Genomic DNA, 26,635 nt, shown 5'->3' on the forward strand with positions numbered 1-26,635 from the left:
TAGCACTAAACAAAGTCTTAGAAAGGGGTAGGTGTCCTGGGACCCACATTTCCTGGGTCCTTCCTCTGGATTCCTGGCATAGAGGAGGTATGAGTCCAAGAGTTCTTGAAGATGGAGTGGCTAGTACACTCTCTGCAGCATTTGAGGACCAACTCTGAACTGCAGGATTGCTCTGGGGGCTCGATGGCATTGTAGGCAGATGGGAGAAGCTGCAGGGGAAGAAAATCAGACTGATTGTGATGAAGAAACCCTCTTTTTTCGGTCTAGGAGATGTGAAAGGTCAGGAGCTCACATCAAGTCATTTCACAGCATGGCTGATCAAGTAAGAGTCATTTGACTTTCATTATAATATTTTGAAGAGCTCAGCTGCAGCTAGAGGCAATTCTATCACCCATGCCCCCTTTGCCCTGCAACTCCTCAGTGGGAAGGGGGAAGAAATAGGGCGAAAAGCAGCACAACACTTTACTCTTAGACACATACTACACTGACTGATTTTAATGGGAAGTCATGCAGAATAAATTGTGCTTTCCTGAGAACAGAATACTATGTGAAAAAGATAGTTTCTAGTTATTTAGGTTTAAAGAAATAATTATAAAATAAACCCAGAAAGAACTCTTGTAACAATGTCTTTTCTTCTATCAAGCATCAGAACTAGGAGCAACAAATAATGATGAAAAAATAATTAATAAATTGGCAGCCAATAAAACACAGCAAAAAAATCCCTTGTTACTTCAGCTCTCACAATCACAGAGCTCCAGCACTCTTAAGTTACTGAAGAATATGAACATAAAATAATAAAAACCTAGGTAATTTAAAAGAAAGTGTAGGTAACAATGCAAATGCTTTATAACTTGAAATTATCTATTTGTTTCTTTAAAAACCAATCAGCATGCTTAATGAAGCAGAAATTTAACTGTATCCATTAAAAGAGTAAAGACCGTAAATTAAAAAGTAGCAATTAATTGTGTTGCCTGTTTTTAAGAGGTTGGAGCTTAGTTTTTCACACTCTGGCAGTCTATCAAACTCTACTTTATTACAGATGTCTTACAGATTAATTGATGATGATATTCAAAACTAAGGGCATTCTCTTCCATAGTGCTACCTTGATGAAAGAGCTTGAATGTATAGATGGCTTATGGGATTCTATCATTCTTACAGTGTGAATTACAAATGTTAGAAATGTCAGCTTAATGAGTCATGCAAGAGTCTTCAATGTTCTAAGTCACTGGATCCAATTAATTTTTAAGTATGCCTAAAATGAACAATGAAGACAGAGAAGGAGCAATCCAGTGAGTGTGGGGAAACCCCCTTATTCACTTTTAACCTCTATTTCAGAAGGTGGATCTAATAATGCTTCCAAATAACTGAGTCAATTATTAACAGTGATTGAAATCTCAGAGGAGCTGAGAATGTGTCCTCTCCAGCCTTTAAATCTGCAATGAAATTATTTTAACTTGCATGGATAAATGAGGAAATGAAGAACACAGGTGACAGTCAAAATACAGGTTGTTTTTTTTCCCTGCTTCCTTATGCTTTTTACTAGAAAAACTCTTCACACTGGTGATGTGATAAACATATGCATTTTTAAAATATCTCAATTCTATTTACCTCATTGTACTTAAAAACTGCTTTTTGTGTTGCAGTTGGCACAATGCAACAGACTGAGTTTTCTGTCTAGTTATTTGTGGGTCTTGTAGATCACTGTGGGCCAACATCACTGATTAAGCTCACAATTACAAAGGGGACACAGGTAGGGTTTTCTCATTTTTTACATATTTTTCACCTTAACCTATTAAACTCTGGAGTCTGATAGCATGTGTCTTCCCAATAGGCATGTTTGCTCAGGCAAGAATCTCTGTTGGCTTTTCTTACCTGTAACTCATCTGAAGTTACATCTCCAGATGAGGAGAGTAACAAGCAGAGTGTGAATAGAACTCCTACTTCAGTGGCCATCAAGACATGTTATCTGCCATGACAGCCTGTTTTCTAAATGTATCCCTTATAGTAATGGCCTTTGTGCATCCTTTGGAGAATGACCCTCTAGATGTGTATCACACCTTATCTTCCCAGTGGGTCTGGATTTGCAGCAAAGGAAAAGAATATGAACTGACAGTGCTGAAGAATACATACATTTTGACCGATCTTACAACAGGTGGTCTTTGCCAGCAGAGCTGGGCATAGCAGCTTTTCAGACTGATGCAGGAAGATATCCCTGAGTTTACTGGTGAGAGGCTGTGAATGCCCTCCCTAGGGACTCTCCCATCTTTCAATGAGGAAAAGTAGCAAATAGCTGATACAGCTGATTGGAAGCAGTGCTATAGAATGCTTCCATTTTTTTTTCACTTGGTGAATATGAACCCCGGAGACCAAGATGGCAAAGAAAAGTGGAATTTGAGGTACCAAGAGGTACCAAGTAGCATGATGGGGCTCCCTACACCTAAAAGGCCCCATGCTCTAGGAACATTCTTTGGAGCAATGAAGAATGAAGCACTTGAAATCTTATGTCCAAAATAAAGATTCAGCTAGATTGAATGGACTTTTAGCTTCTCAGATTTCACTGATCTTAAGTAGTGCTGCTGGTACCAGCACTGTGATAGAATCACAGACAAGCGTCTCAGACAGCAGCACTAGGGCTGATTCTAAGCTTGTAAATATTGGGCATTTCAAAGAATTTGGTTTCAGATCTGCCTGTTCTAAGAAGAAACTCTTACCCTTCCTTCTGGAGCTGCTAATTCTAGAGGCATAACCTGAAAGCAAGAAGTGTAAAAACACGAACACACAAACAAAACAAAACAAAACAAAAAAAAGCTATGTTCTACCAGAAAGTGTCAAGAAGATTCTCCACTTGGAATATAAAAGTAAGCTTGTGAGGTTGAGTTTTAACAGCCAGAGGACAAAATTTTGGCTTTTCTGTAAGTTAAAAGATGTTTAAAATCAGTGACTGAAGGACGAGACTAACTGCTGCAAAAGCAAACCCGCAAAAATTGCATGGTTTATTTATGCCACCTACTGGATTTTCCTTGAAGTATCTTTTCAATCAGATTAGTTGTCACGATCATGCTTGTCACTCCAGCAAATGCTTAGTCTTTGCACGAGAGGCTGTTTGCACAGGTAGACCAGCTGATACCAATGACGTGTGGACTAACATAGCTGGAGATGTAGGTAGCTGTATGTCAGTTAATTCTGATCACCTGATGGCTGTAGGACAGCCAAAACACCCAAAGCTGCAGATAAGAACTGAATTCTGACACTGAGGAGCTTCCCATCCCCTGTCAGTGCCCCATGGGAACAGGTTGGCACTAATTCCCTTCTTTAATTGACTCTGACTGTCTTTGATAATTTGTTCCAATGTCTAGGGTATTTATGGACACACTGGTATTTTCAAACAATGGAGACCAGCAATGCAAATGCTTTATCTTCTGTCCCTCACCACTCCTGCTGGGAATCCACAACCAGCCCTGGTGATAGGGTCCATAAAATGACCATAGAGGGTCAAAAAGAGGTTGTGGAGTCTCCTTCCCTGAAGACTTCCAAGGCCTGACTAGATGTGTTCCTCTGTGATCTGTGCTAGATTGTGTGGTCCTACTGTGGTAGGGGGGTTGGACTCAAAGATCTCCTTGGTTCTCTTCCAACCCCTAATATCCTGTGATCCTGTGAACTGCAGTAATATTTAGTCACTGGCATCATCACTAGATTCAAATCAGAGACACCAAGACCTGCATTAAATGACTGACCATGATTTGCTGAAGACTTGCAGTGAGATTGCTCAGATTCCTGCTAGAACTGCTGGCAGTTTATAACCATCTTCTACCCCCTTATGACTTCAATGGATGTCAAATCCAGTTGCACATTATCATCTTCACCAAACACCCATTAACATTTTTTGAGACAAACATTACATACTAGAACAATAATCAAAGTGCAATTTGAGTATGCAATTCATCATTAAAGGATCGAAGGCACACTTGTACTCATCAACTATTTAAGTATTTTGGTGCCATTCAACCAGAACAGAAAACACTGCAAGCAACATTAATATTTTATTCCTCACCAGTAAGTTCTGCAACATTATGAATAATACAGATCTGTGCAGTTAGCCTGAGAATCAGTGATTCACCTTTGAGCTTGGCTGTCCCGCTCAGTTCCTATTGAAAAGTCATATATAAACAGTTGGTGATTGCTCTTCTCCTTTGTCTGTCTTTGCCTGCTTGTGGTGGTTTGGATGTTACCCAACCCCCCATACTTTTAGAAATACCCACTAGACTCAGCCAGGCTCTGGGAATATAAATGAAGCTATTTATTTACAGCTAGCACAATATACAAGCAGATATTTACAGTATATACAGTTATATACAGAAATATATAATGTAAAAGTAATGCAGAAGCACAACTCCCCTCCCAGAAACCTGAGTCCCCAGGAGGGGCTCTGAACCACCCCTGCACCTTCCCCCTGCCCCTCTCAACCTTACCCCAGTCCTAAGGAAGAAGAGAGGTTCAGCCAAGAGGTTAAGAAGCAAAGGTGAGTGGCAGATGAGGTTAGGGAGATGTAGCTCAGTCCAAAGCGAGAAGCAGAATGAAGACAAAAATGGCAAAAGTGTAATCTGATGTTTACATTCTTCTTCAGCGAGACTCTGAGGGAAGCAGACATCACCATTGTTTTCCTTTCACAGCCTAGCATCTAGTTTTTCTCACCAAAACATTCTACCCTGCTTCAAACTAGCACACTGCTTTATGCACTTTGATTCTCTTGCCTTTTTTTCCCACTCCTTCCAGTTGTTCTCTTTTTAACAATCCATCAGATTTAATTAGCCCCATGTTGAAGCACCAAAATAAGGATGTGATGGTTTGGGTGTTACCTGCCCCCCACCCCCCCACTGTGAAAAATCACACAGACTGGACTCAGACTATCTGGAAATTGAATGAAGCTTTATGTTTACAGCTTAGCACAATATACAAGCAGATATTTACAACATATACAACTATATACAGAAATATGCAAGTAAAACAAAGTAATATAGAAACACAATGCCCCTTCCACAAACCGGAGTCCCCAGGAGTGTCTCCCAACCACCCTCCCACCTTCTTTCCACCCCTCTACCTTATCCCAGACTTTGCCTTATGTTCAAGGTGAGTTTGGAGGATTGGCCAGGGGGGCTAGGAAGCAGACAGATCAGTCAGACAGCAAGTTATGCTATAGAGAGAAGTGCAGCCCAAAAGCCAGAGAGCAAACTCTGTTATCTATGTTTGTGTTCTTGTTTTTATACATCTCAGCAAGCCTATGAGTGAAGTAGACATCACTATTGTTTCCTTTTCACAGCCTGTAAACTAATTCTTCTCACCAAAATATCCCAGCTAGGCTCAAACTAGCACATCCCTGCACTGAGGCAACCCAGCTTCTGCCAGTGCCTCACTTGAGGACATTCTGACTGCTTGAGACCGGGGTTTAACAGTAGTCTATTAATGTGATCTCTCCGGAGGATGAAAAGTGGCACAAATGTCTTCAGTACTGTACCATGAAAGAAAGAATTCCTTAAATTCAATTTACCAAACACTAATGCGTTAGGCTGCAAAGACCTGTAGCTTTCTTCCAGCCAAGACTGGTACTCAGCAGGAAGGCTGGATCTAAGCAGATTTACTTGGGAGACAGCTGATCTCAAAGAGGGAGAAGCTTTCCTTGGCTTCTTCTAGCAGAAATAAATTTCTACCTACTGTAACTTATTACCATCTGATATGCTGAGTCATGAAGCTGAGGTTATAGAAATCTTTATGCAATCTTTATAAATCAGCCTCACATAATCTCAAGCACTTTCTGCTTCATCTCTGTTAAGTCACTCATTTGACAGTTGTCATTCATCTTAGATTGAGATGTAATTTAATAGTTTCATTTCAGCATGAAGATAGCATCATCCGAAGTTGAGCCCAGAAAGATTTAAAGGTGTAACAGAGGAAATATTAATACTGTAAATAATATCTGTAGAGCTGCATGGGTCTATAAATCACACAGTGCCAAGCTTGGAAAGGAGCCTATTTAAAAAAGCAAAGGGAAAGCATCTTCCCTTTGCAGAGTACAGCCCTCCAGCCACTCAATCTGCTCTAGAGGTGCTAGTTGCTGAGGTGTCATCGCGGTCTCAGTGCCTCCAGTTGTTTGGGTCACCTGCCCACACTGATAACGATCAAAGCACGTTTACCCCCATTTAGGGATTTAAGTATACAGTAATGTGCAAACAAGAGACGTGGCCTAGCGGGGAGGCAGCAGCTTCACGATGGAAAGCAGTTGACTTGAAACGTGGCTGTTGTATTTGAGGGTCACACCTCCCTTGGCGCCAGGCCGTGTCAAACACCTACTTAAACCTGGCTTTCCCAATGTAGGGCAACACAAGGCTTAAAAATGGCTTCTGTGCAAGCCGGCTTGCTCTCTTAGCGCATGGCGGGGTTACCGCCCAGCCCGGGCTCGTCCTGGCTGCAGCAGGAACGGAGAGCGGCAAGGCCGCGGAACCACTTCCAGCTGGGGTCACGGCGCGCCAAGAGCGCGGCTGAGCTGTGCCCCACAGGTACTTCTTGTACGGAGCCGCAGACTTGGTGCCATCCTGGCTCAGCACCTACTGCACCCTTGCGTACCCGACGGCCGGTAGCAGCGGGAGCCGCCTCAAGCCGGCCTGAGCGAGCAAGTAGTGGGAGGGAGGGGTGGCCGCTCCCCCACCCTTGCCGCCTGCCCTGCGCCGGGGTAAAGAGGGCTTTGCTGCAGCACTGACCGGCCCGGGGGGAAGCCGCTGCGGGAGGGGCGGCTCCGGGATGCCGCCGCCTGCCAAAACGCGCGGGGTGGCGGGACGGGACGGGGCTGGGCAGAGTTGCATCGACCGTTCACTCGGCTGCCCGCAGCCCTCCGCAATGCCCAGTGACTCCCCGGCCTTCAGCAAGCCCCCGGACGCCGCGGGGCTGGGGCACAAGGCGGGCGGCTTCGGGAAGGCGGCGGCACCCATGGCTACTTCCCCAGCGGGGAAGAAGCCGCCGCGTCTGCCCAAGTGTGCCCGCTGCCGCAACCACGGCTATTCCTCTCCGCTGAAAGGGCACAAGCGGTTCTGCATGTGGCGGGACTGCCAGTGCAAGAAATGCAGCCTGATCGCCGAGCGGCAGCGAGTGATGGCGGCGCAGGTGAGCCCCGTGGGGCGGCCTCCCATCGCTGCCGCCGCCACGGCGGGGGTCTCTTCGGGACGGGGTGGGCCGTCAGTTCGGCATGCTGCCGACAATGGGTTTGATTTTTTTAGGCGCCCGGAGGGATTTGGTGTCCGGCCGTCGGTACAGCGCCGTGCTGGGGTGCGCAGGGACAGCGCGGCCACCGGGGAGCCTCGCCTCCGGCGCTAGTTACATAGCCGTCTAGCTAAAGTATCGAGGCCTTGCGATGCCTTTCTCTTACGTTAATTGGTTTGGGAGTTTTGTTGCATAAATAATAAGAGAAGGCATGTAGTATTTAAGACACGCTGGCTAGCAGCAGCAACGGTGAGCGGCCGTGGGGAGCGCTCGGTTGCTCTCCGACCGCGCCGACATGCAGCTGCATCCCGCCGCGCCGCGGCCCGGTCCCGCTGGCAGCCTTGCTCTACGCCGAAACGGCCCGAAAGGAAGACTTCGTCCTAACGTCAGATTGTCGTTTTTTAGTGTCTTTTTAGCTAGATCATGAGTAATTTAGTCAACTAATTGGTTAATGATTATATTTTCCACTGATGGTTTTAGATTGCGTGTATCTGCTTTCCGTGATTTTAGGTGGCTTTGTCGTAGCGTGCAGTCTAAAATTACGGGTTTTAACGGCGTTGTTCGTGCTTTTGCATAGAGCGGTTCTGTAATAGCTGTGTAGCTGGCTAATCTAAAAGCTAAACGAAGTGTCAGTAGTATTCGCTAAGAAACCAAACTGCACCCAGTTCTGTGTGGGAATAGCTTTTTTTCGTTAGATGTAGTCCCTTTGAATTCACAACTCGGTGGCAACGTCAATGACCGCTATATTAGTTTTTGTGATCCTTTATCTTAAGCGTTTCGCTAAGAGGAGCATGTAGTGGCTCTGGCATGCTTGAGCACAGTGAGTGTGGCGGCACGTTGTTCGTGCCGGGCATCTCCTGCGGACGAATTCCAGGAACGGCGTTAGGGCTGCCGGTGCGAGTAAGGGCAGTGATAGCAAACCCACCGACCCAGTCTGCAAGTAGCGTGCGCACAGAGCGTCGTGATCCCGCATAAATAGAGTATCGCACTGACAGTTTAAAAAACAAAACCAAGAACAAAACCAAAGCAGCCTCCGATTAAGTATTCCCAAGTTCTTTATTATTCAGTGTAGGTAGTCTTAAGTGGTCTCTGAACCCACTGGGAGCTCGCACTCATTAAAGAAGGCATCTATACCAGCAACAGGGCAGTCCAGAGATTGTTACTGTGCCCAAGTTACATGTGCGGTTTTCTTTCTGCTCAGTGTGAACCACAGAATAGTAAGTGTGGATTCTTTCGCTGCTTGCCTTGGGGGAGGGAGCACAAAATGGTGCGTTCTGTGTGCAAGCGTCCCCTTCTGCATAGAATGTTCTGTTGCCCAGCAGTTTCTGTCAGGTGGGAAATGCATTCTACTAGTGGGTTCTGGCAGTGGCTGTCCTGGGGGATTTCTCTTCCCTGTGTAGTATTGGAAATGGCTTTGAAAGCCTCCCTAGCTGAACCTTATCTGTGTAGGAGTTACATGTAGAACGTCTGTCTTTCCTTCCTTTTGATATATTTCAGCCATAAGCCCTTTGGAACGGGTGGAATTTTGCAGGTCAAGGTTACTGGCTTGTGAAGTCAGAGTTACGCATGGTGTTTGCAAGTCTACACCTCCTGTTTGGGATGTCTCTGTGGCAAGAGCTATTAGTAATTTCTTTAGTAGTATTACACATCTGTTAGAAAAATGCCACTGTTGGATGTCAAAATGAGGGAAAGTCTTCTCCAAGTTACCCAGGAGAATTTCTAGCGAGAAAAGCCTGTCATCTGGGACAGCTTTCCAAGGGTCAAATATAGATGCAAATCAGTTACCTGGTAAGTTACTATAAGGCCTTCTAGTGTCATACATATCCACCTGGATATGTTACCACGTGGTGTAGTTAAACAACGGTGTGAAACAAACCTACTGATTTAGATGAGGCAGAAGGTATCCTCTCTATTTTTCAGTTAGCAATGAATATGATTTGTTTGTAGCGATGTACAGACTGCATAGTGCCTGTAGGCTTGGCCAGTGCAGGCTACACTTTGAAGTACTGTTGGTCGGAAAACAAATAGGGTGCGTCTACTGCTGTAGGCCTAGCCAGTTACCTGCATTGTGTGTGATGCTGGCTGAGATGTTTGCATTGTGATTTCCCCATGTTTGTTGTGCTTCGGTGGTCACTTCCTGTGCACGGCATGCTGTGTGCTGAAATTCCCTTGAACAGCTCAGTTTCCAGCAGAAAGCTAGTGAGGGTGCCCAGCAAGCTTGGACAGAGCAGCAGGATTGCAGGTGTAAACCCTCATGAAGAGCTGCTTTATGTTGATGAAGAGACACAGCAGAGCCCTGCAAATGGCTTTGTTATCGCCATCACAGAGGGGAGGTTAGTGGCTGTACTTCTCACAGCGTTTTGTCCAGGAGGAACTGTTTCAGGTGAGTGCAGTCAGCTTTAATAGATCTTCATGTGGCCTCATTGGAGGAAGATGTATATGGTGCTATAGTTTAATAGTTTTGTTCATGTATGTTTGAATGTGAGAAGGGATTGTTTTTAAATATCTTTATGACCTCTTTTCTGTTCTTTGATACACACTGACTGGATTGTGGCATTAACACTGCAGAGTACCAAGAGGAGAAACCAGTTTTGAGCCTTTCATTTTTGTTATTATAAATTGTGCTCAAGCCAGAGAGCATGCCCTATGTGTGTCTTCTTGTTCCCAGGTTGCATTGAGAAGGCAGCAAGCTCAGGAAGAGGAACTGGGAATCAGCCAGCCGGTGCCTCTGCCAAGTGCCCCTGAGATGTTTAAGAAGAACAGTGGTGGCAGCTCTTGTCTTTTGGAAAGCAGCAGCCCTGTACACTCAACAAGTACAGCCATGACAGCAGCTAGCACACCACCAGGTAAAATACTTGGGGCATTGCTTACACCTGCCCAGTGCTGCACCTCTGCACTCTTTGCAGCTGCAGTTATGGAGAGTGTCCTTTCCAAGAACAATGTTCTATTGCTAGTATGGTTAGCAAAAGGGAAGAACCCAGAATCAATCGTACATATTTCAATTGATTACTTCAAAATCAAAATCAGTTTGGTATAGGCTGGCACTGTAATTGAATTCAGTAGGGTATATACCTACAAGTAGAGATTTATGAGGAGCTTTTCTCCTGAAATATGTGCTCCTGCCACAGTCCTGACAATTGTGTGTTGGCTGGCTGTGTATCTTCTTCAGAACTGGAGAGTTTTCGGCATTGTATAGGAGCCGAGTATGTAGGCAGTATAATTGACCCCAGCAGCAGAAATCTGCCTTACTTTACATGTTTTGATACGGTGTTCCATCTGTTCTGTGTGGCCAAGTGTGATAAACTACAGAAAACTGATGTAGCCCTTCCATTCTAGTACACCTTACAGTATTGTGTTTAACCCTTGTCAAACAAAACAAAACAAAACCCAAACAAACAAAACCCCCAAAACAGCACTTGTCTTCAGGCTCCCTAAAACCGCAACTAAGCACAACTAGGGCATAAAGGTGCTGGAGTGAAAACTGTAGGCAAAATACTTCTTCCTATGCAGGGCCTATGCCTGACAAATACAGTGATTGACTATGTACGAAAACCAAAACTGCTGTAATTGACTTCTGCTGTAGACACAGGAAAAAACAAACACAGAGGAAAGGAAAAGGAAATATCATTAATTTTTAATCATCTGTACTGGGGGGCAGTAGTACAGGTTAAAGAGCTGCTTCTAAAGTGGACAGTGCCTTGTGTTAACTGACAAAAAGTCAGTGCATATGTATGCCTGTGAAACAGCATCACTCTGTTTTGCTGGGCATTTAAAATCATGTCAGATGGATTTGTTGCATCCATTGCAGACAGGCAATTTCAGACCAATACAGAGGAATTATTCTGGGAAGCTTTTGAAAGAACTGGTTGATAATAAATAGTTTTTTATTAGCTTTTTTTGTTTGTTTTCATTATTGCAGTCGTGTTAGTGACACCTTTGAATCAACTCATTTATTCCTTTCATAACTGCATTACTGTATGCTTTGCCTGTGAATGTGAAAAAAGCTGATTAATGATTAAAGCAGTATATTCAGTAACATGTAGTGATTGCATGTAACTCAGGAGAACCTTGCTTGTACAGGAAGGCCAAAAGTGAAATTTTTTGCTGCCAACAAAATTTGCTTAAACTTCAATCGTAGTGTTTGTTAAATGGAAGTTTCTTGTTTTGTTAATGCCACTTTAATAGAAAACTGAAAACATCAAGATGCCTAATTTTAAAGGTGGGGTTTTTTTTCAGATTTTTGGTCAAAGCAGTTGTAAATGGTTTGCAGTCATCATTCTTACAGTGGATTTTTTTTTAAGCATTTAAAATGCATTATTTCTCAAGCATTTGATTAAATAGCTGACAGCTTTAACTGCCCAGTGAAGTGGTTGAAGCACCATCCCTAGAGGTATTTAAAATATGTATAGACATGGCACTTAGAGGTATGGTTTAATAGTGTATCTGGCAGTATTAGGCTAATAGTTTGATGCAATGGTCTTAAAGGTCTTTCCCAACTTAAATGATTCTATGATTTAAATGCACAGACTCATCTCCAGAGAGAAAATTGGATTCCAGCCAAGAATCAAGGCAGGATCAGCTTTGTTCACCTAGTAATGGCAGAATGTGGTAATGAATAGAAGATTGAATTAATCACAGAATCACAGAACTTCTTAGTTTGGAAAAGACCTTCAAGATCATTGAGTCCAGTTATCAGTTTCATGCAGACAAGTCCTTGACTAAACCAAATCCTTCAACACAACATCTAATCACTATGAATCGCTATGGTTGGAAAGGACCACCAGGGTCCTTCCTCCCAGCTTCCTTAATCACTAGACCATAGCCTCAAGCACCACATCTCTTTTTAGGCACCTTAGTAGCAACAGAAATGAAAGCAACTGTGCTGACTTAACTTCTATCCCCAAATAATTTTGGTATATTCGTCTAGTGAAAGCTGTGTAAGTACTCATGGACATGTCTTTAACACTACCGGTGACTGCATGAAGCTGCAGAAGATGCCTTGCCTTCAGCCAGACATGTAAGGTGGCTTCATCAGATGTCAGAGTACAAGCTTCACCCACCAAAGTGATTTTTCACTGAAGAATACTGCTTAAACAGTCTGATACTTGCCTTTTTTTTTTTCAGCATGTAAAAATGTTTCATTAGACAAGAAATTGCCAGGTATGATGTGACGCACAGTTCTTTGTTTAGGTGTCAGGTTGTTTCAGGATGTGGTACTCAAAGGATTCTTGCATTAGTGTTTTATCACTTTACTTGTACCCTCAACTGCAAGGCAAATGAGACACCCCATTGCAGCAAGTGTCATGGTGTCTCAGTTTGGTAGGCTGAGAGGCTGATTTGGATTGATAGTAATTACTGTGGCAGAGCCTGTAACCTTTTTTATCAGGGGAAATAAAGCACCATCCTGCAAGCCCCAGGAGAACCAGTGGTTTTGACAGTGATAATTCTGTTCCTCCTGTAGGCTTTTGGCGTCACAAGAATTTGGACTCTCATAAAACAGAGCATTGTTTGCCAGCAGAGGAATAATGCGTGCAGCAGTTACACAAATCAGACAGGGTACCAGAGGGAGAGTCTTTTCTGTCTGTATCCGTTTCATTGGCAGATCAGAAATACTATGACACCTGGGGAGGCCAGAGACAATTTTTCAGATTCCCTTCATGACATGCTGCTTTTGAAAAAGAGAAAAATTAATTACCATGGTTGTAGCAGAGAAGTTTGTGCATTTACCACCTCAGGCTTGGAAACTATTTACCTTGGAAGGACTGTGTCTTACTCACTCAAAAGCAAACTAAGAATTGCAGGGTAGTTGGAAGAGAGAAGACCATCATCCCAGGGCACTAACAGAACCTCCTGCAAATAGATTTTGCAATTTTCTTTATTTTCCCTTAAAAAGCTGCATTTTTGAGAGCAAGGACTGGTTAACTGTACAGAGCAGCAATGAAATTGTGACTCCAGAGCATCTAATGTGGTGGTCCTTCGTTCTGTAGGGTGAGTACATCTTGTTAGTTTAACTAGTGCGCAAAACTCAGGAAAAAGGTTGTGTTGAGGCACTTAAACCGTACCTTGCAGACGTACTCAGTTTATAAAACCTGGGTTCTTCCCTGTTCCATGTCAGTTTGGTATTTATTACATTTTTATATTCAGAAATTACTGTGGTGTGGGGAGAAGAAAGGTGATCATGGAACATCTTCAGATGAGAGCATCTTACACTAAAGGAGGGAGACAGTGCACTGCACCTTTCAAGCATTTTATATGGCCCTAGTCACCAACTGATGATCATGTTTGGCATTTGGCAGATAGGGTGGTGTGGCTGCAACATGTGTCACCCAGTGACTGGCTGGAAAGCATTCCCTCTTTCTGCTGGTTTGTTCTCATGTTTGCCCAATTTAGAAGCATCCAATTAGACAGAATTGCTGTATGATGCTACAGGCCAGCTCCTGCTCTTGTGCTTTGTGGTGGCAAATTTCCTATTGGTTTTGCAGTGGCCATTAGTAGGGGCATTGTTCAGGTGCGTTTGTAGTATCACTGACAAACATATCTCTGTCAGCAGTTGTAATAAGCTTGTGTTTGTTATTTCCATTTGCTACATTTATTATGTGCAATGGAAACAAAATAGTGTCTCTTTTACATTTCTCCAAGTAGGTGCTGCCTACCCTGTGAAACTATTAGAGAAACACATGGGGTGTTATCTGCTGATAAAGACAAACTGTAGTGGGGTCAGCCATAATATTGTATGTAATGAGTTATGGTACTGAGATCCTTCTGAACTTGTTGTGTCCTAGGTGCATCTGAAAACCTTACCTTGTCTTCTTTACTCCTCCTTTGCTTTTTTGATACTACCTTTTGCAGTGACCTTCTCTGTGGCACTGTATTGTGTTTTCAAAAATGAATGCCATGCCCTTGCAGATGTTATGCTGCATAGGTAATGAGGTGAAAAAACAATGTTATAATTGGGAGATAACAGCCTGAGTTTTGGGGTTGTTTTATTTCAATTATGGAATTTTTTGTTTTGAAAGTAAGTTCTTGTAAGCCTTTACAGAGTCATGTGCTGTCAGAATTAGAATTTTGGTTTTGTCAAAAAAGTCTAGCTTAAGTCAGCCAATGGGTAGCATGAGAAAGCTGCCATGAACGTTTCACCATAGGGATTCTTAATCACTGAAACAGGTTGCCCAGAGGATTTTGGTGAGACTTGAAACTGAGATGCATGATGCCTGAACGACAGGATCCAGCTGTGAATCTCTTCCTAATTTGAGCAGAGTTTGGGCCAGGTGGCCTCTACAGGGCATTTTCAAAATGAACTGCTCTGTGAATCTCAAAATGCATGCTTTTTTATATGGCATTAGGTCAATGTACTAAAATGATAAATTCAGCCACCCTCAATACTGATAGGTAATTGCAAGCCTGGAAAAGAAATTCTGAGTCTTCCAACTTAAAGATTTTTGGTGTCTGTATCTACAGTAGATTTCAACAGAAGATTATCATTGTGGATGATGACAGGTGGTGGATGGGGAGAATTGCTATCTCAGGTGGCAGGAGGCTCATAAGAGCTGAGCAGTGAGGAGGAGAAAGTGGCATTGGATACTTTGGTTGCCTGTGCCAAGGCTTAACATCGTGGCTGCAATTCCTCAGAGATCTTGGTGGGCCTGCAGTGGTTATTGGTTCATCATCCTGCTCTTCCATTTTGCATTAACCTCTTGTTACTTTCCAAATATTTTTTTTCTTGCTGTGCCCTTTACTACTACTCCATCAGTTTTAGTTGCTGGCTGCCTCCAGGTCCTGCCAACATTCTGATACTGAGACCCAAGCAGCCTTATCCATTGCTTCTTGGTGCATTTCCCCAACTTGTCCAACAGACAACAGATCTGTTCAAAAGAAAAGAGCACAGTTGAATATGGTATGTTTTTACTGGATTGTGATAGCTGGCAAGAAAAAGTAAGTTTTGCACCCTTTGTGTACAAATAACTAATGCCTTTCTGTCCACAATCATCTGGTTTGCTCCAGTTAGTTGCAGTTAAGATGAAAGAAAAAAAATCACATTTGCACATGTCTCTTGTTAGATTCTGTGAAGTGTCTTACCTCTCCCTTGCACTGTCATTACATCCACAGCATGGGCTAGACTTTTTCTCAGGAAGCAGTTGTTGGGGGTGATCTTTCTGCCTGAATGGTTATTTTCTCAGCTGTTAAACCTGTTTCAAGCTGGACTAAGGAAATACTCAGAGTGTGTTTCATTTTGAATTTTTTCCTTGGTTTAGGTTAAAACTTTCTCCAAACAAGCTTTTATGATTACCAACTGATACAGGGATGTGACGAATGGAGGACTCCGCAGTGTGGTGGCCATGGCTTTGCAGTTTTCAGTTCATGCCAAAATCACATGCATTTTACTCAAGGATTGTTTAAAAAGGTGTTGCCTGTGAAGCAAGGGGGGGCATTTCTGCCTCTCTTTGCAGCTTTGGTTTCACTGTACTTGGGAACACTACAAAGGTGTTTTGAGCATCTCATTATAAAAGGACATAGATAAATCTGAAACTGTAGAGGGAAGGATGACAAAAATGATGTATGGCTTGTAGAAAAGGAGTCTAAGGGTGGATATAACAGTCTATAAATATTTGAGAGGTAATAATATGGAGGAGGAGGAAGGGATTATTTACAGTGCTTGAGACAGCATAACAAGGAGCAGCAGCTTGAAAAAAAAAGACAAAAATTAAATTAGACAGTAGACACTTTTTCTCCTAACTAGAAGCACAATTAGCAATGGAGTGACCTGCGTAAGGACAAGAGGATAAGTGAAGCATAATCAGGAGAAGTGTTTAGGAGTGTGTTAGATTATGATATCAAGTGATTAATATGGGGGTAAACTCTGATCAATGTGCAGGTTAAACTAGATGACGGAAATCTCCTGCATCTTTGTCATCTTCTGTATGATTCATTGCCTCTGGACATTGTTTGACTGTGTTAAATAAATCGTAATGTTACAGGGTTCTGCATCCACGATTAGATGTTTCCAGTTCTCCATTTCTGGAGCTTGCAGCTTGCAAAGCTTTCACTTTCCCCTCTACTCCTTTCAAGCGATTTTGGTTCATCATCTTTGCAGCTCTGTGTGTGTGTGTGTATAGGTGCCTGTGTTTGATCTGAGTTAAGGTCTAAAGTGCCGTGCATATTTATTTAGTAAAGCATGGGCTCTGTCAAAGGTGTAGTATTTGTTGTGCTGGTGAAACATGTTGAGATAGACACAGCTTTTAGAGTTAAGCCTCTAAATAAAGAAGTTCTGTTCTTTCAGACGGTCAAATCTGTCTGAAGCTTTAATGAAAGTGTAAGAACTAATGGCATAAAAGGATATGGAAAACATCAGAGAAGATTGGTTTTCTTTTTCTGTGTAAGTGCTGCTGATGGGGCTCGTCCAGGGCAATCTTCACCGGAGGCAGGAACTGAGAAGAACGTTCTGCAGTGTGTTGGGGAAGCAGTTGTGCCGGCCGCTTGACCTACTCAGACCCACTTACTTTCAAATAGAAAGGCTGATCTGCCCGAGGGCTTCTCTAACTGCCGGAAGGGTTAGGGTTAGGGTTAGACTTGCTTGAGTCTACAAGCAGCTCAGCAAGTATTTCCATCTTTCTTTTCACATTTCAGAAGACTTTTTTACTCTATAAAGAACTGGGAATACATTTCCCCCCCACCCCCAAGAATGTTTCATTCTAGAGCTCTCTGTGTTTGCAGCTTCTTTCTGTTCTCTCACCAGGTGAAGTCTGCAGACATAGAGGTACTGGGCTAATTCTCCATCTCAGGGAGGCCCATCTCTCCCCCCTTTTGTTTCCTCCTAATATGAATCATGCTCCTATTTATCACGAGGTGAAGTCTGCAGATATAAAGCTACTAGTTAGAGCAAAGTCGATGCTGTGTAGCTCTTGCTGTGTGCTGAACAGGTTTTAGAGAGTATCTGGATGCCTGGGGTTTTCCTTCCCACTAAAAGCCAGTGAGGCTGCTAGGCAGCCCTTGCTTTTCTTTGTACCTTGGAAGCTCTTTTTTCTGGCATTTGCATACGTGTATTCACATTTAGAAAGTTGTCTGTGCTGGCTTATGCTTTCCATTTGTCATTATAAACACTGAGATAAGGAATGGGGAAGGAGCAGAAGATGTACTAAGAATTTTTTATCCATGGGCACGTTATTACACTGTGTGTAGCTAGCCTCTTGTTCCCTTCTGTGTCCTTGAAACAGTTATTTTGACTTATCTGAATGTGTGGGGCTTTTGTTTTTTGAGAAGATACAAGTGGGGAGTGAAGGAGTACTGCACGCTTCTTAACTGAGCACTGACGTAATTTCTTGCTTTTTCTTTTTTTTTCACATGCTTTCTTATGCCTTGAAAACTGCTTTCATTTACTTTATTTATCAACTAACTTCCTAATTCATCATGTTGGCCTGTTTCACGTTTTCTGTAGATTTGTCACTTAATGACATGGGGATTAAAATAGGATTTCAAAGGTTTCTTTTGTGGGAAGGCTTTTTCATACATTTCCTCCAGTTCCTCTTTGTTTTTTCCCCTGAACGTTGCTAAACTTTTCGGATTGCTTACAACACAGGCTGCCATCAGCTGATTTGGATGCTTGTTGTCATGGCCACAACTTGAACCTCAGCTGATGTAAGCCACTGTAGTTCCAGTTGCTGTGCATTTATGTGTATCACTTGTGCAGGAACAAAACTCATTGGTGATAAGTTTTGCATTTGATTGGAAGCAGATTTTGAAAGTCCAAATGATAATTATTGCTTCTCTGTAACACTGGCAGTCGTGCACAAGGGTGATGCATGTGACTTTTGCTCACTTTGCCAGGCCCACTGGGTGACTACAGTGGTTCTTTGACACTCAGAGTAATTTTCCATCGTGTGTTACGTAGGCAGTGAAAAGCCCTCCTGTTATTTCTAGGTAGTCTTTTTTAGAAACCTTCTGGGTTTCTGTCATCATATAGCTTATATCCAAGCACAGACTCCAGCTAATTCCAAATGTTCTCCTACTCCCTTTATTATTTTTAGTGCGAGATATAATGATTTAATCCCAGTCATATTTCCTCCAAGGTCTCCTGTCTCAGACACTTGTAAAGTTTCCCTCCCTTCTAATGTTCTCTTTGATCTCTTGTTAATGACTTAAATCCCTTTATGTTTAATCCACACCAAGTTTCTTTCTCCTCCTCTCAGCTGGCTTCTTTGTACCTGCAGGTGTCTGGGCTGCTTTCCATCACTGTCTAGAAATGTATTTTTCTTTCTTAATTTCCTTTCTCTTATAATTTTCTTCCCATTTTTTTTTTTTAAGTTGCACTGGTTTTAAGTTTTTCCCCTGTTACACACTTTGGTAGCATGATGGGTGTCTGAATGTAATGACTTCAATGTTTGTAAATTACTAAAATCAGGTGTCCCAAGGTGAATAATAACATGCTTACATATATATATATGCACGCATAGTAGTCGCACACTCCCAGCTGTTACATTGAGGATTGAAAATAGCACTTGTTTCTCATGCTCCTAATTTTCTAAAGCACTGGTTTTATTGATCCTAGTCATGCTAGCTGTCATGCATATTAATATTAAATATGTAAATAATCCTGCTACCTCAGTTCAGCGTGAACAAACATCCGCAGTAACAGTAAAATAGTACCTAACATCTTCACAGATACAGAACCACATTCAAAGATTCTGAATGCTTTTTCTTTACTTAAGTAATTATTTTCTTTTTTTCTGATAAAGTCTTTAATACAATCACTGCAGCTGTATTACAAAGGCCAAAAGTGCAAATAAGGAAAGAACAACCATTGCCCCTCAGCTCACATAAAAATATCAATTACGCTGATGTGGCCAATGGCAGACGATGTTGAAAATGGAATTTGCTGCTGTAGACATCGTGGGAGGGGCTGAAGCTTGTGGTAAATGTGGAAATAAAAATTATTTTCTGTAGGTTTTATTTCTTCAACCTTATTAGGAAGTTTTTAAGTTGCATACTACGTGTTTGCAGCAGCTAATTTTTATTAAGTGTACACTAACCGAACAAAATGTGCTCTCTCCAGTTTTACTGAAATCAGTGATAGTACCAACTCCTCCTGGCATAAACTGGATTGAGACTGTGTATGACTGGGAAACTTATGCCATACTGCAGTCTTCTGGCTGGGATTTCTACCTCATTGGTTTTTCTCTCTAAAACAACATTTTCTTTTGAAAATAAATTAAAATGTTTTTTGTCAAGTTTGTAGTAAAAAATTACAAGTTTTTCATTTGTATTTAGGGATGCAGACACAAAGTTAACAGTCATTTATCCTGTTACAAGATAGTAATTCCACATGTGGAAGAGGGGAAACCAGGTGGGGGTTGGTCTTTTCTCCCAGGCAACCACCAATAGAACAAGGGGACACAGTCTCAAGTTGTGCCAAGGGAAGTATAGGCTGGATGTTAGGAGGAAGTTGTTGGCAGAGAGAGTGATTGGCATTGGAATGGGCTGCCCAGGGAGGTGGTGGAGTCACCGTCCCTGGGGGTGTTCAAGAAAAGCCTGGATGAGGCACTTAGTGCCATGGTCTAGTTGACTGGCTAGGGCTGGGTGCTAGGTTGGACTGGATGATCTTGGAGGTCTCTTCCAATCTGCTTGATTCTATGATTCAATATTTTTTTTCCGGTCTTTGAAAAAAGGCAAATGATGTTGCTCTATTTGTAGCAGTAACTGAAACTGGCAGGACTGGATTGCTTGCATACAGTATTTAAATAAATAAACCCAGCAAAAAAAACCAGAAGACCTGGCTGAGGATCTCTTTGGTCCATTAGTGCTGATTTCCAATAAGTCTTTTAACACTGGGAAAATTCCTGAGTCCTGGAAGAAAGCTGATGTCATGCGAAGGTTTAAGAGACGTAAGTACGATGGGATGAGTGGCTGCAAATCCGTCAGTCTGAAATAATTTTTTGTGAAAACAGCAGAAGAGTCCACACAGCAGACTGAAATCTGTGGGAGGGAGAGAAATGCAGCTGTTAAAGAATGCTTGCACAGAATGAAATAACGTAACTTTGTGTGTAAAAGATTCTGTCAAGTTAGTAGTCTTTTGTCATTACAAGATCACTTGACAAAGGAGTGTGTTGATGCTGTCAGGTTCTGCAAGCATTTGATTTTTGTATTCTCTGAGATCTTGATTGGGAAACTAAACTGGCAGAGAATTAATGTTGTATGTGTTTATGTGGTTCTAAGAAGGATAATCCTACTAGTCTAAAAGGATAGTTCTGAGTGGGGGAGCTAATTGTGGTGGTGATTTTGGAGAAGTCTCAAAAGGATGTGCTGTTGGCTGTGAGCTGTGTAGTCCTCCCGTTGGTATCTTGGAAGCAAGCCTTCAATTGCCACAGGCTCTTAGTAAGTGATAGAAAAGGGCATGAACTGACAAGCAGTGAAGAAGCTAGAAGGTCGTGGTGGGAGAATTTGGCAGGATTTGGGTGAGAGGGAGTGAAGGAGTTAGGACACTTGTTTGGCTTGTTTGTACTGTTCCCTAGTTACTCTTTGTAGCTGGTGGTAGGGATATAGCCATGGTCTGAACCTGCACACCTGGGCTTGAACTTGGAAGGGCACAGGCAGGAGATGTGTGAAGGATTAGAAGATGAGAAAACCCATCCTGAGGTGAGAGATGTTAGTTTATTTTGCTGTAGTGACCCTCTCATCTGAGATTTAACTAATCATAGAGTCATATAATGGGCTGGGCTGGAAGGGACCTCCAAAAGTTATCTAGTGCTAACTCCACTGCATTCAGCAGAGGCAATCCTCAAGTGATTGTTCTGAATTGCTTATGTCTTTGCCAGACTAGAACAGTGCATGTTGAAGTCACTTCATAGGATGGGTTTTGACATTGTGAAGAGTGTCATGTGGATTTCCCATTAAAAGTTTGTATGTGGAGTACATCTACTGCAGAGCTCAAACAAGATGGGAATAACCTTAATTCTGGGATCTGCTGGTTCTTCTTGAAATGCACTGTCCTTGCTGCGTAACTTCTATCCAAAAAGGCCTCTTTTTGGCAGATGTCCTTCTTGACGAGATGTGCTGTCCCACTTAAAATAGGCTTAGTACTCTATAGCTGGAACTGAAAGGGCTTATTCTGCTTTGCTCAGATAATGGCTCCAGTGTTATTCATAGAGGGAATAAAAAAACAATGTGCATTCCTTCTAGGTGAAAATGTTCTGTCAGTGAGTAAACCTTGAGAAGCATGAGAGCACAGCTGTTAATGCCTTGATGGATAAAGCCATCTCTTGCCTCCAGGATGCATACCCTGTGCCTGCAGACTGCTGCCGTTCTGCCCTCTGCCCACTCCTTGCCAATAACAAGAGTCTAGCTGCTTCATCCAGCAGGTGATGTTGCAGCACATGCAGGCTCTGCCCTAGCTGTTAGAGAGACGCTGCAATGACTGGTTGTTTTGTCCTCGGTTAATAGCATGATAGAAGTTGGCAGATGATTAGGTGGAATTTCTGCTCCAAAATGTGATGGTGACGGAGCACTGGAACAGAGAGATTGTGGAGTCTCCTTCTCTGAATGCTTTCAGAACCTGCCTGTCTGTGTGGCCCACCCTAGGTGATCTTGCTTTGTCAGTGGAGTTGTACTAGATGATCTCCAGAGGTCACTTTGAGCCTCTATGATTCTGTAATTCTGTGAAATCAGTGGAGATAAAAACTTCTTCCTTTGTGTGCTCACATAAATATCCATGAAGGACACCCCCCTTGAATATCATAATGGACCAATTTGTCTCTTGGGAGTTTGTGCTGTATTGATAGAAGCTGGAACTTGGAGGGGAGGTGTTAAAATCCCCCCTTTGTCCTTACTGAAGGAGCGGCAAATGGTGTTCTGTGTGACAGAGCAGGGTTCAGCAGAGTTACACAGGTGTGGAAAGAAGCTGAAATGGTGGAACCAGGCCGGGGAGAGAGAAGAGAAAGACAAAAGGTGGCACTGGACCACCTGGGACCTTCTTCAGAGCCTGATGCTCAGACTTAGCCATTTGTTACTGTCATGTTCCTCAAATTCCCATCTTCCTCTTCCCTTCCATCTCTCACTAATGAGGTTTTGTTTATTTTTCTCATTTTAGCTAAAGCAGGAAAGAGAATGTGGAAGGTGTTAGTATGTAGTATTTTGTATGATACTGCTATGCAGGATACAAACAATAAATCACACACTACATGGTTAGACAATTTACTGCTGGCTTTTGTATGTGCTGTCACAAGTGCTCAAAAGGTCAATAAAGCTTCCTTAACAAATTTGATAAGATAATGCAGTGATCTGTAACAGCATAAAGTCCTGGGGGCCATAGACCAGAATAGAAGAAATAATTATGCATGGTAATGGGTAATTACAGATAATGGCCTTTTTGGGGGGTGGCAGAAAATACACAGCCCCACAGCCTTGCCTGGAATGAACATTGTCTAGCACATTAACTTTATAGCAAACTAAAAGTTCAGTGCTGGAACCAAAGATAATCCACAACTTCTAATGGGAAGAGAACAGAAATACTCTTCTCACAGGCAGAGCAAGTGTGCAAGTTTTGTTTCTTGGGAGGCAAAGTGTCTTAGCAGAAAGTAAATAACAGTGCCAGCTTTCTTTGACATCTGAAATACCTCTGTCATGATTGTCTAGTGGGAGAAATATATTGTTCCAGCATTTCTGATTATGATATTAGGGAGTGATTTCACACCAACCTCATTCAAGGCTACTGTCCGACCTCAAAGCCAGCTATGATTTGAACTAACACATTGTGAGACTTTTTATTGCCAAACCAGCTAATGGGATTGCACTGATGCTTTATATACTGAGTAAAGGAAAATTGTCAGCTACAGATCCAAAACTCTGGAAACCTCAAGGCAAGTGTTTTCCTGGCTAATTAATTTTTGGAATTTTAATGACATCACTGTTCCCATGCTGCAGAGGCCAGCTTGCAGGGAGATATTAACATTGCAGTGATGTAAACAATCACTCTGAATTGAGAACTACAGAAAGTATAAACTACTAGAAGCTGAACTGGGACAGTGGCAATGCCTTCCTGCTCCTTTAGTAAATGTATTCCTTGAGCAATTCTCTTCTCCATTTTCAGCAGCTTGTCTGTATATGTGCAGAGTCTGTGTAGGAACAGAAGAAATAAAACCTCAACACAGGTGTATGCAAGAGCTCATGTCAGCAAATGCAGGCAGTGAAGTTCTCTTAGCTGCCATGCTGTGTATAGAGAACCTCTTTTCTAAACTAAAAGAAATTGAGGAATCAAATGGAGACTGATCAGCTCCTAATGGCCACATGAGTAAATGGAACCGTGCCACTGCATGCTTCCAGACATTGAAACACTACTGTATGTGCTAATCTGATAAAAAGAATTCCTGGTGTACATACATCCGAAGCTCACTAATACTGTCTCCAGTAACCATTCCCAGTAGGCAATTTGGTGTTACCCCCCTCGTTTAGACACTGAGAAAGTCTAGTGGTATAGATTCTGTGTCATCTGACTTCAGCATTAGAGCCTTGTCTGGGAATGTTCAGGTCTCAGTATATAATAAGACATATAACTGGCCTGTAATAGTACTGCTAGGAATAGAAATTACTCCATGTTTGTATACAGAAGGAATGAGTGAATGTTACAGAGAAAACTTCACTGGTTATATTTCTCAAGGTATGTGTGCTTAGAAGTGTTTGCACTGTGAAATAGAAATGACGATAGAAATTCTTCTAAATTCCCTGACGTTTCTCCTCTCTCCTCCCAAAACATAAGAAGGGAAAGAATGATGTATTTTACTGGCTCCTGTGTTGACTTTGCCATGCATATCTGTATTGATGTAAATTGTCATAGCTTTATTGAAGTAAATGATCTGAGACTGGTTTACATTAAGTGAGGACTGGACCACTGTTTTTCACCTTGCTCTGCCAAGTGAAGGCAAAAGCCCCTCATAAGTTACTTGAATGTGTAAGACCTATATGTGTAACTGACCCCAAGAGCTCACTCACCTTCCTTAAAAAAAAAATCCCAGCCATCTTGGAATGAATTACTGGTTAACAACTATTAATACGCCATAGAGCTGGAGAGTTGTCTACAACACTTCAAGATCAATAGCAGTATTTATCGTGCATCATATTGATCTTCTGTGAAAGAGTGGACCATATTTCACATTGTGTACATAGTGCAAAAAAAGTAGCATCGGTTCCTTGCAGGAATTAGTAAAGACATAGAAAAGAGCTTAGACACCCAAGGGCACAACTGCACATCCAGCTGCGTGGACAGCTGTTGTCTCTCTGCAAGAACATTGCTTACATAAGGAGAATCGATGTCCCTGCATTGTAGATTTGGTGTTCTAAAAACAGAGTAAGAATTTTAACTGTCCATTTTTTTACTTTTCTTCTTCAGATTTCTGTTCTATTTCGTGCAGCTTCAGTCCCGTATTTTAAACTGTGTTCTGTTCACAGCTTGCAAAATGTTAAAATACGTGGCTGGTGCCAGGGAAAAGACTCTGGAGCCCTTCCCATTTTTTCCATGTGGAGGGTGAAAACAACCAGCCAAGGTATAATAAGCCCACTCCTACAGCAGCCCTCTTGTTTTAAAGGGCAGGTGAAGGGGCAGAGTGGGAGTTTGACAGTGCCGCAGCAGTTGCCTTGTTGAGAGCTTAATTCCTCTTGAAAATTACTCCCCTTAGAGCAATGAACTTCAGGGCTGCCCCTCATGTGCAGGTGTTCTAATGCAGCACTCTCTGAGGCAGGGGAGGACCCTTACCTTGCTAGCAGAGCTATTCAGCTGTGTTGAATTACATTTGGGGGGGGGGAGGAACAAACCCAAAACCAAAAACCAGCTGAAAACTGCTTTCTTAACCTTGATGTTATTCTTTTCTGGTGGAAAATGCAGTCATAGGCTGACAGCCTCCCTTGAGGAGGATGCCTTTCTTGTTGAGCAGCTGGAGGTGAGGCTGTGGAAAGGTTCAGCTATAAATAGGAGTCAGGAGTTGCAGATAGAGTCCAAAAAACAACCAGATGGACCTCAGTTAATTAAAGCTTAGTTACAATCGTTATTTCCAGTAGCTCGTAGAACTATCGAATCATAGAATGGTCTGGGTGAGAAGGGACCTCCATGGGTGGCCATACCTGAGGATGTTCTCCAAATGGTGGCCGTACCTGAGGATGCTGCAGCCCAGAAGCAGCTGACTCACCAGCTGGCTAGCAAACCTTAGCTGGAAGGCACCAGTGTGGGTAGGGCAGAAAAAAGTCCCTATGGCATATGATAAATGTGAAATCTCTGTGCAGGTCTCCAAGTGCATTGTTTTACCTCTAGGACATTTTAAGCAGGATTTCTTGAACTTTAATTCTGCTTTTGTTGGTGCTTAGCACTTAATTGAAGATACCCCATGTAGGTTCTGGCTAGTGTGTTGTGCTTTTCTTCCTAAGCTTTCATTGCCTGGCGAAAAAAAGTCATGACTTTCAAGAGCTTTTTCCATGAATAGCAAAACTCGTTCTCCTTAATGTATTTACAGTTGTGTATGTTCTTAGGTGTTATAGATGTATGATGTATGCATTAGTAGTAAGAGATGACATGATTCAACCAGGCTGGGTTATGTCAGAGCATAGAGCTGGACTGCAGACCTGTCCTTTATTCCTGTGGCCTATCTCTGAAGACCTTCAAGAGCTCAGCTTTGCAGAGGTGTTCTTTCAAACTGGCCAGTTCAAGACTGCAAGGAGTTTAAATAACCCATGGGGTGCTTTGGCTTCGTCTGACCTGACATCTGCCCACAGTCCAGATGACATGTGGCTGTGGCTTGAGTGAGATATCTCCCTTCTCCTGGGTGAAGCACCAAACTTCCTCCATCTGCTACAGCAATAAAACCCAAAACATACACTTAAATCATGACATAAAATAAAATCTCATTTCCTAAATTTGGGGGAAAGTGTGAATTGAAGCATGTGGCATCTTTCTCCTCACTGTGAGATGTTGCCAGTCCTTCCATCTTCAGAAGCATGATGTGGCTTGAGATTTGGGGAAAATTATCTCTCCTGGCCATCTTTCCAATGCTGTTGCAGAATCAGTCTTGAATGAGATTGAGTGATTTTGTCCTTTTCACTTGAACTTTCCCTTTTCTTATGACTCCTGTTTTTATTGCTAATCTGCTGGGGCATATCTCTGAGTTGTGGACACAACTCAGAGGAGCAATGTGCCACATACTATAGACTTGATAATTCTGTATTTATCAGACAAAAAAGCCTCAGGCTGCTAATGGCTGAGATTTGTGTATTTGGGTGCATGGGTGGCTGTGAAAGAGCAGTTGACCAACTCTATAGACTCAATATTGAGTCTTGAGAGGGCAGGTGATAGTACTGTAGAAGAGGCTGTTATAGAGCAGAGCAACAGCCAGAGAAAATGGGAGGACCATTTTGGTTT

At 42.6% G+C, this 26,635-nt stretch overlaps 1 protein-coding gene across 2 annotated transcripts in view; it reads left to right on the forward strand.

Moving 5' to 3' along the window:
- Nucleotides 1–6,536: 6,536 nt before the first annotated feature.
- DMRT1 (doublesex and mab-3 related transcription factor 1) overlaps nucleotides 6,537–26,635 on the forward strand; it is a 61,049-nt gene continuing 40,950 nt past the window's right edge. The window contains exons 1-3 of one of the 2 annotated variants that reach the window (XM_064140875.1): nucleotides 6,537–6,551; nucleotides 7,067–7,152; nucleotides 9,917–10,094. In XM_064140875.1, coding sequence (XP_063996945.1) covers nucleotides 7,084–7,152; nucleotides 9,917–10,094 — 247 coding nt within the window. In that variant the 5' untranslated portion in view covers nucleotides 6,537–6,551; nucleotides 7,067–7,083. Of the gene's footprint in view, nucleotides 6,552–6,846; nucleotides 7,153–9,916; nucleotides 10,095–26,635 lie in introns of those variants that run through there. The other variant, XM_064140874.1, reaches the window with a different exon arrangement.

The sequence above is a fragment of the Pogoniulus pusillus genome, chromosome Z (assembly GCF_015220805.1).
Source record: "Pogoniulus pusillus isolate bPogPus1 chromosome Z, bPogPus1.pri, whole genome shotgun sequence".
Classification (NCBI taxonomy): domain Eukaryota; kingdom Metazoa; phylum Chordata; class Aves; order Piciformes; family Lybiidae; genus Pogoniulus; species Pogoniulus pusillus.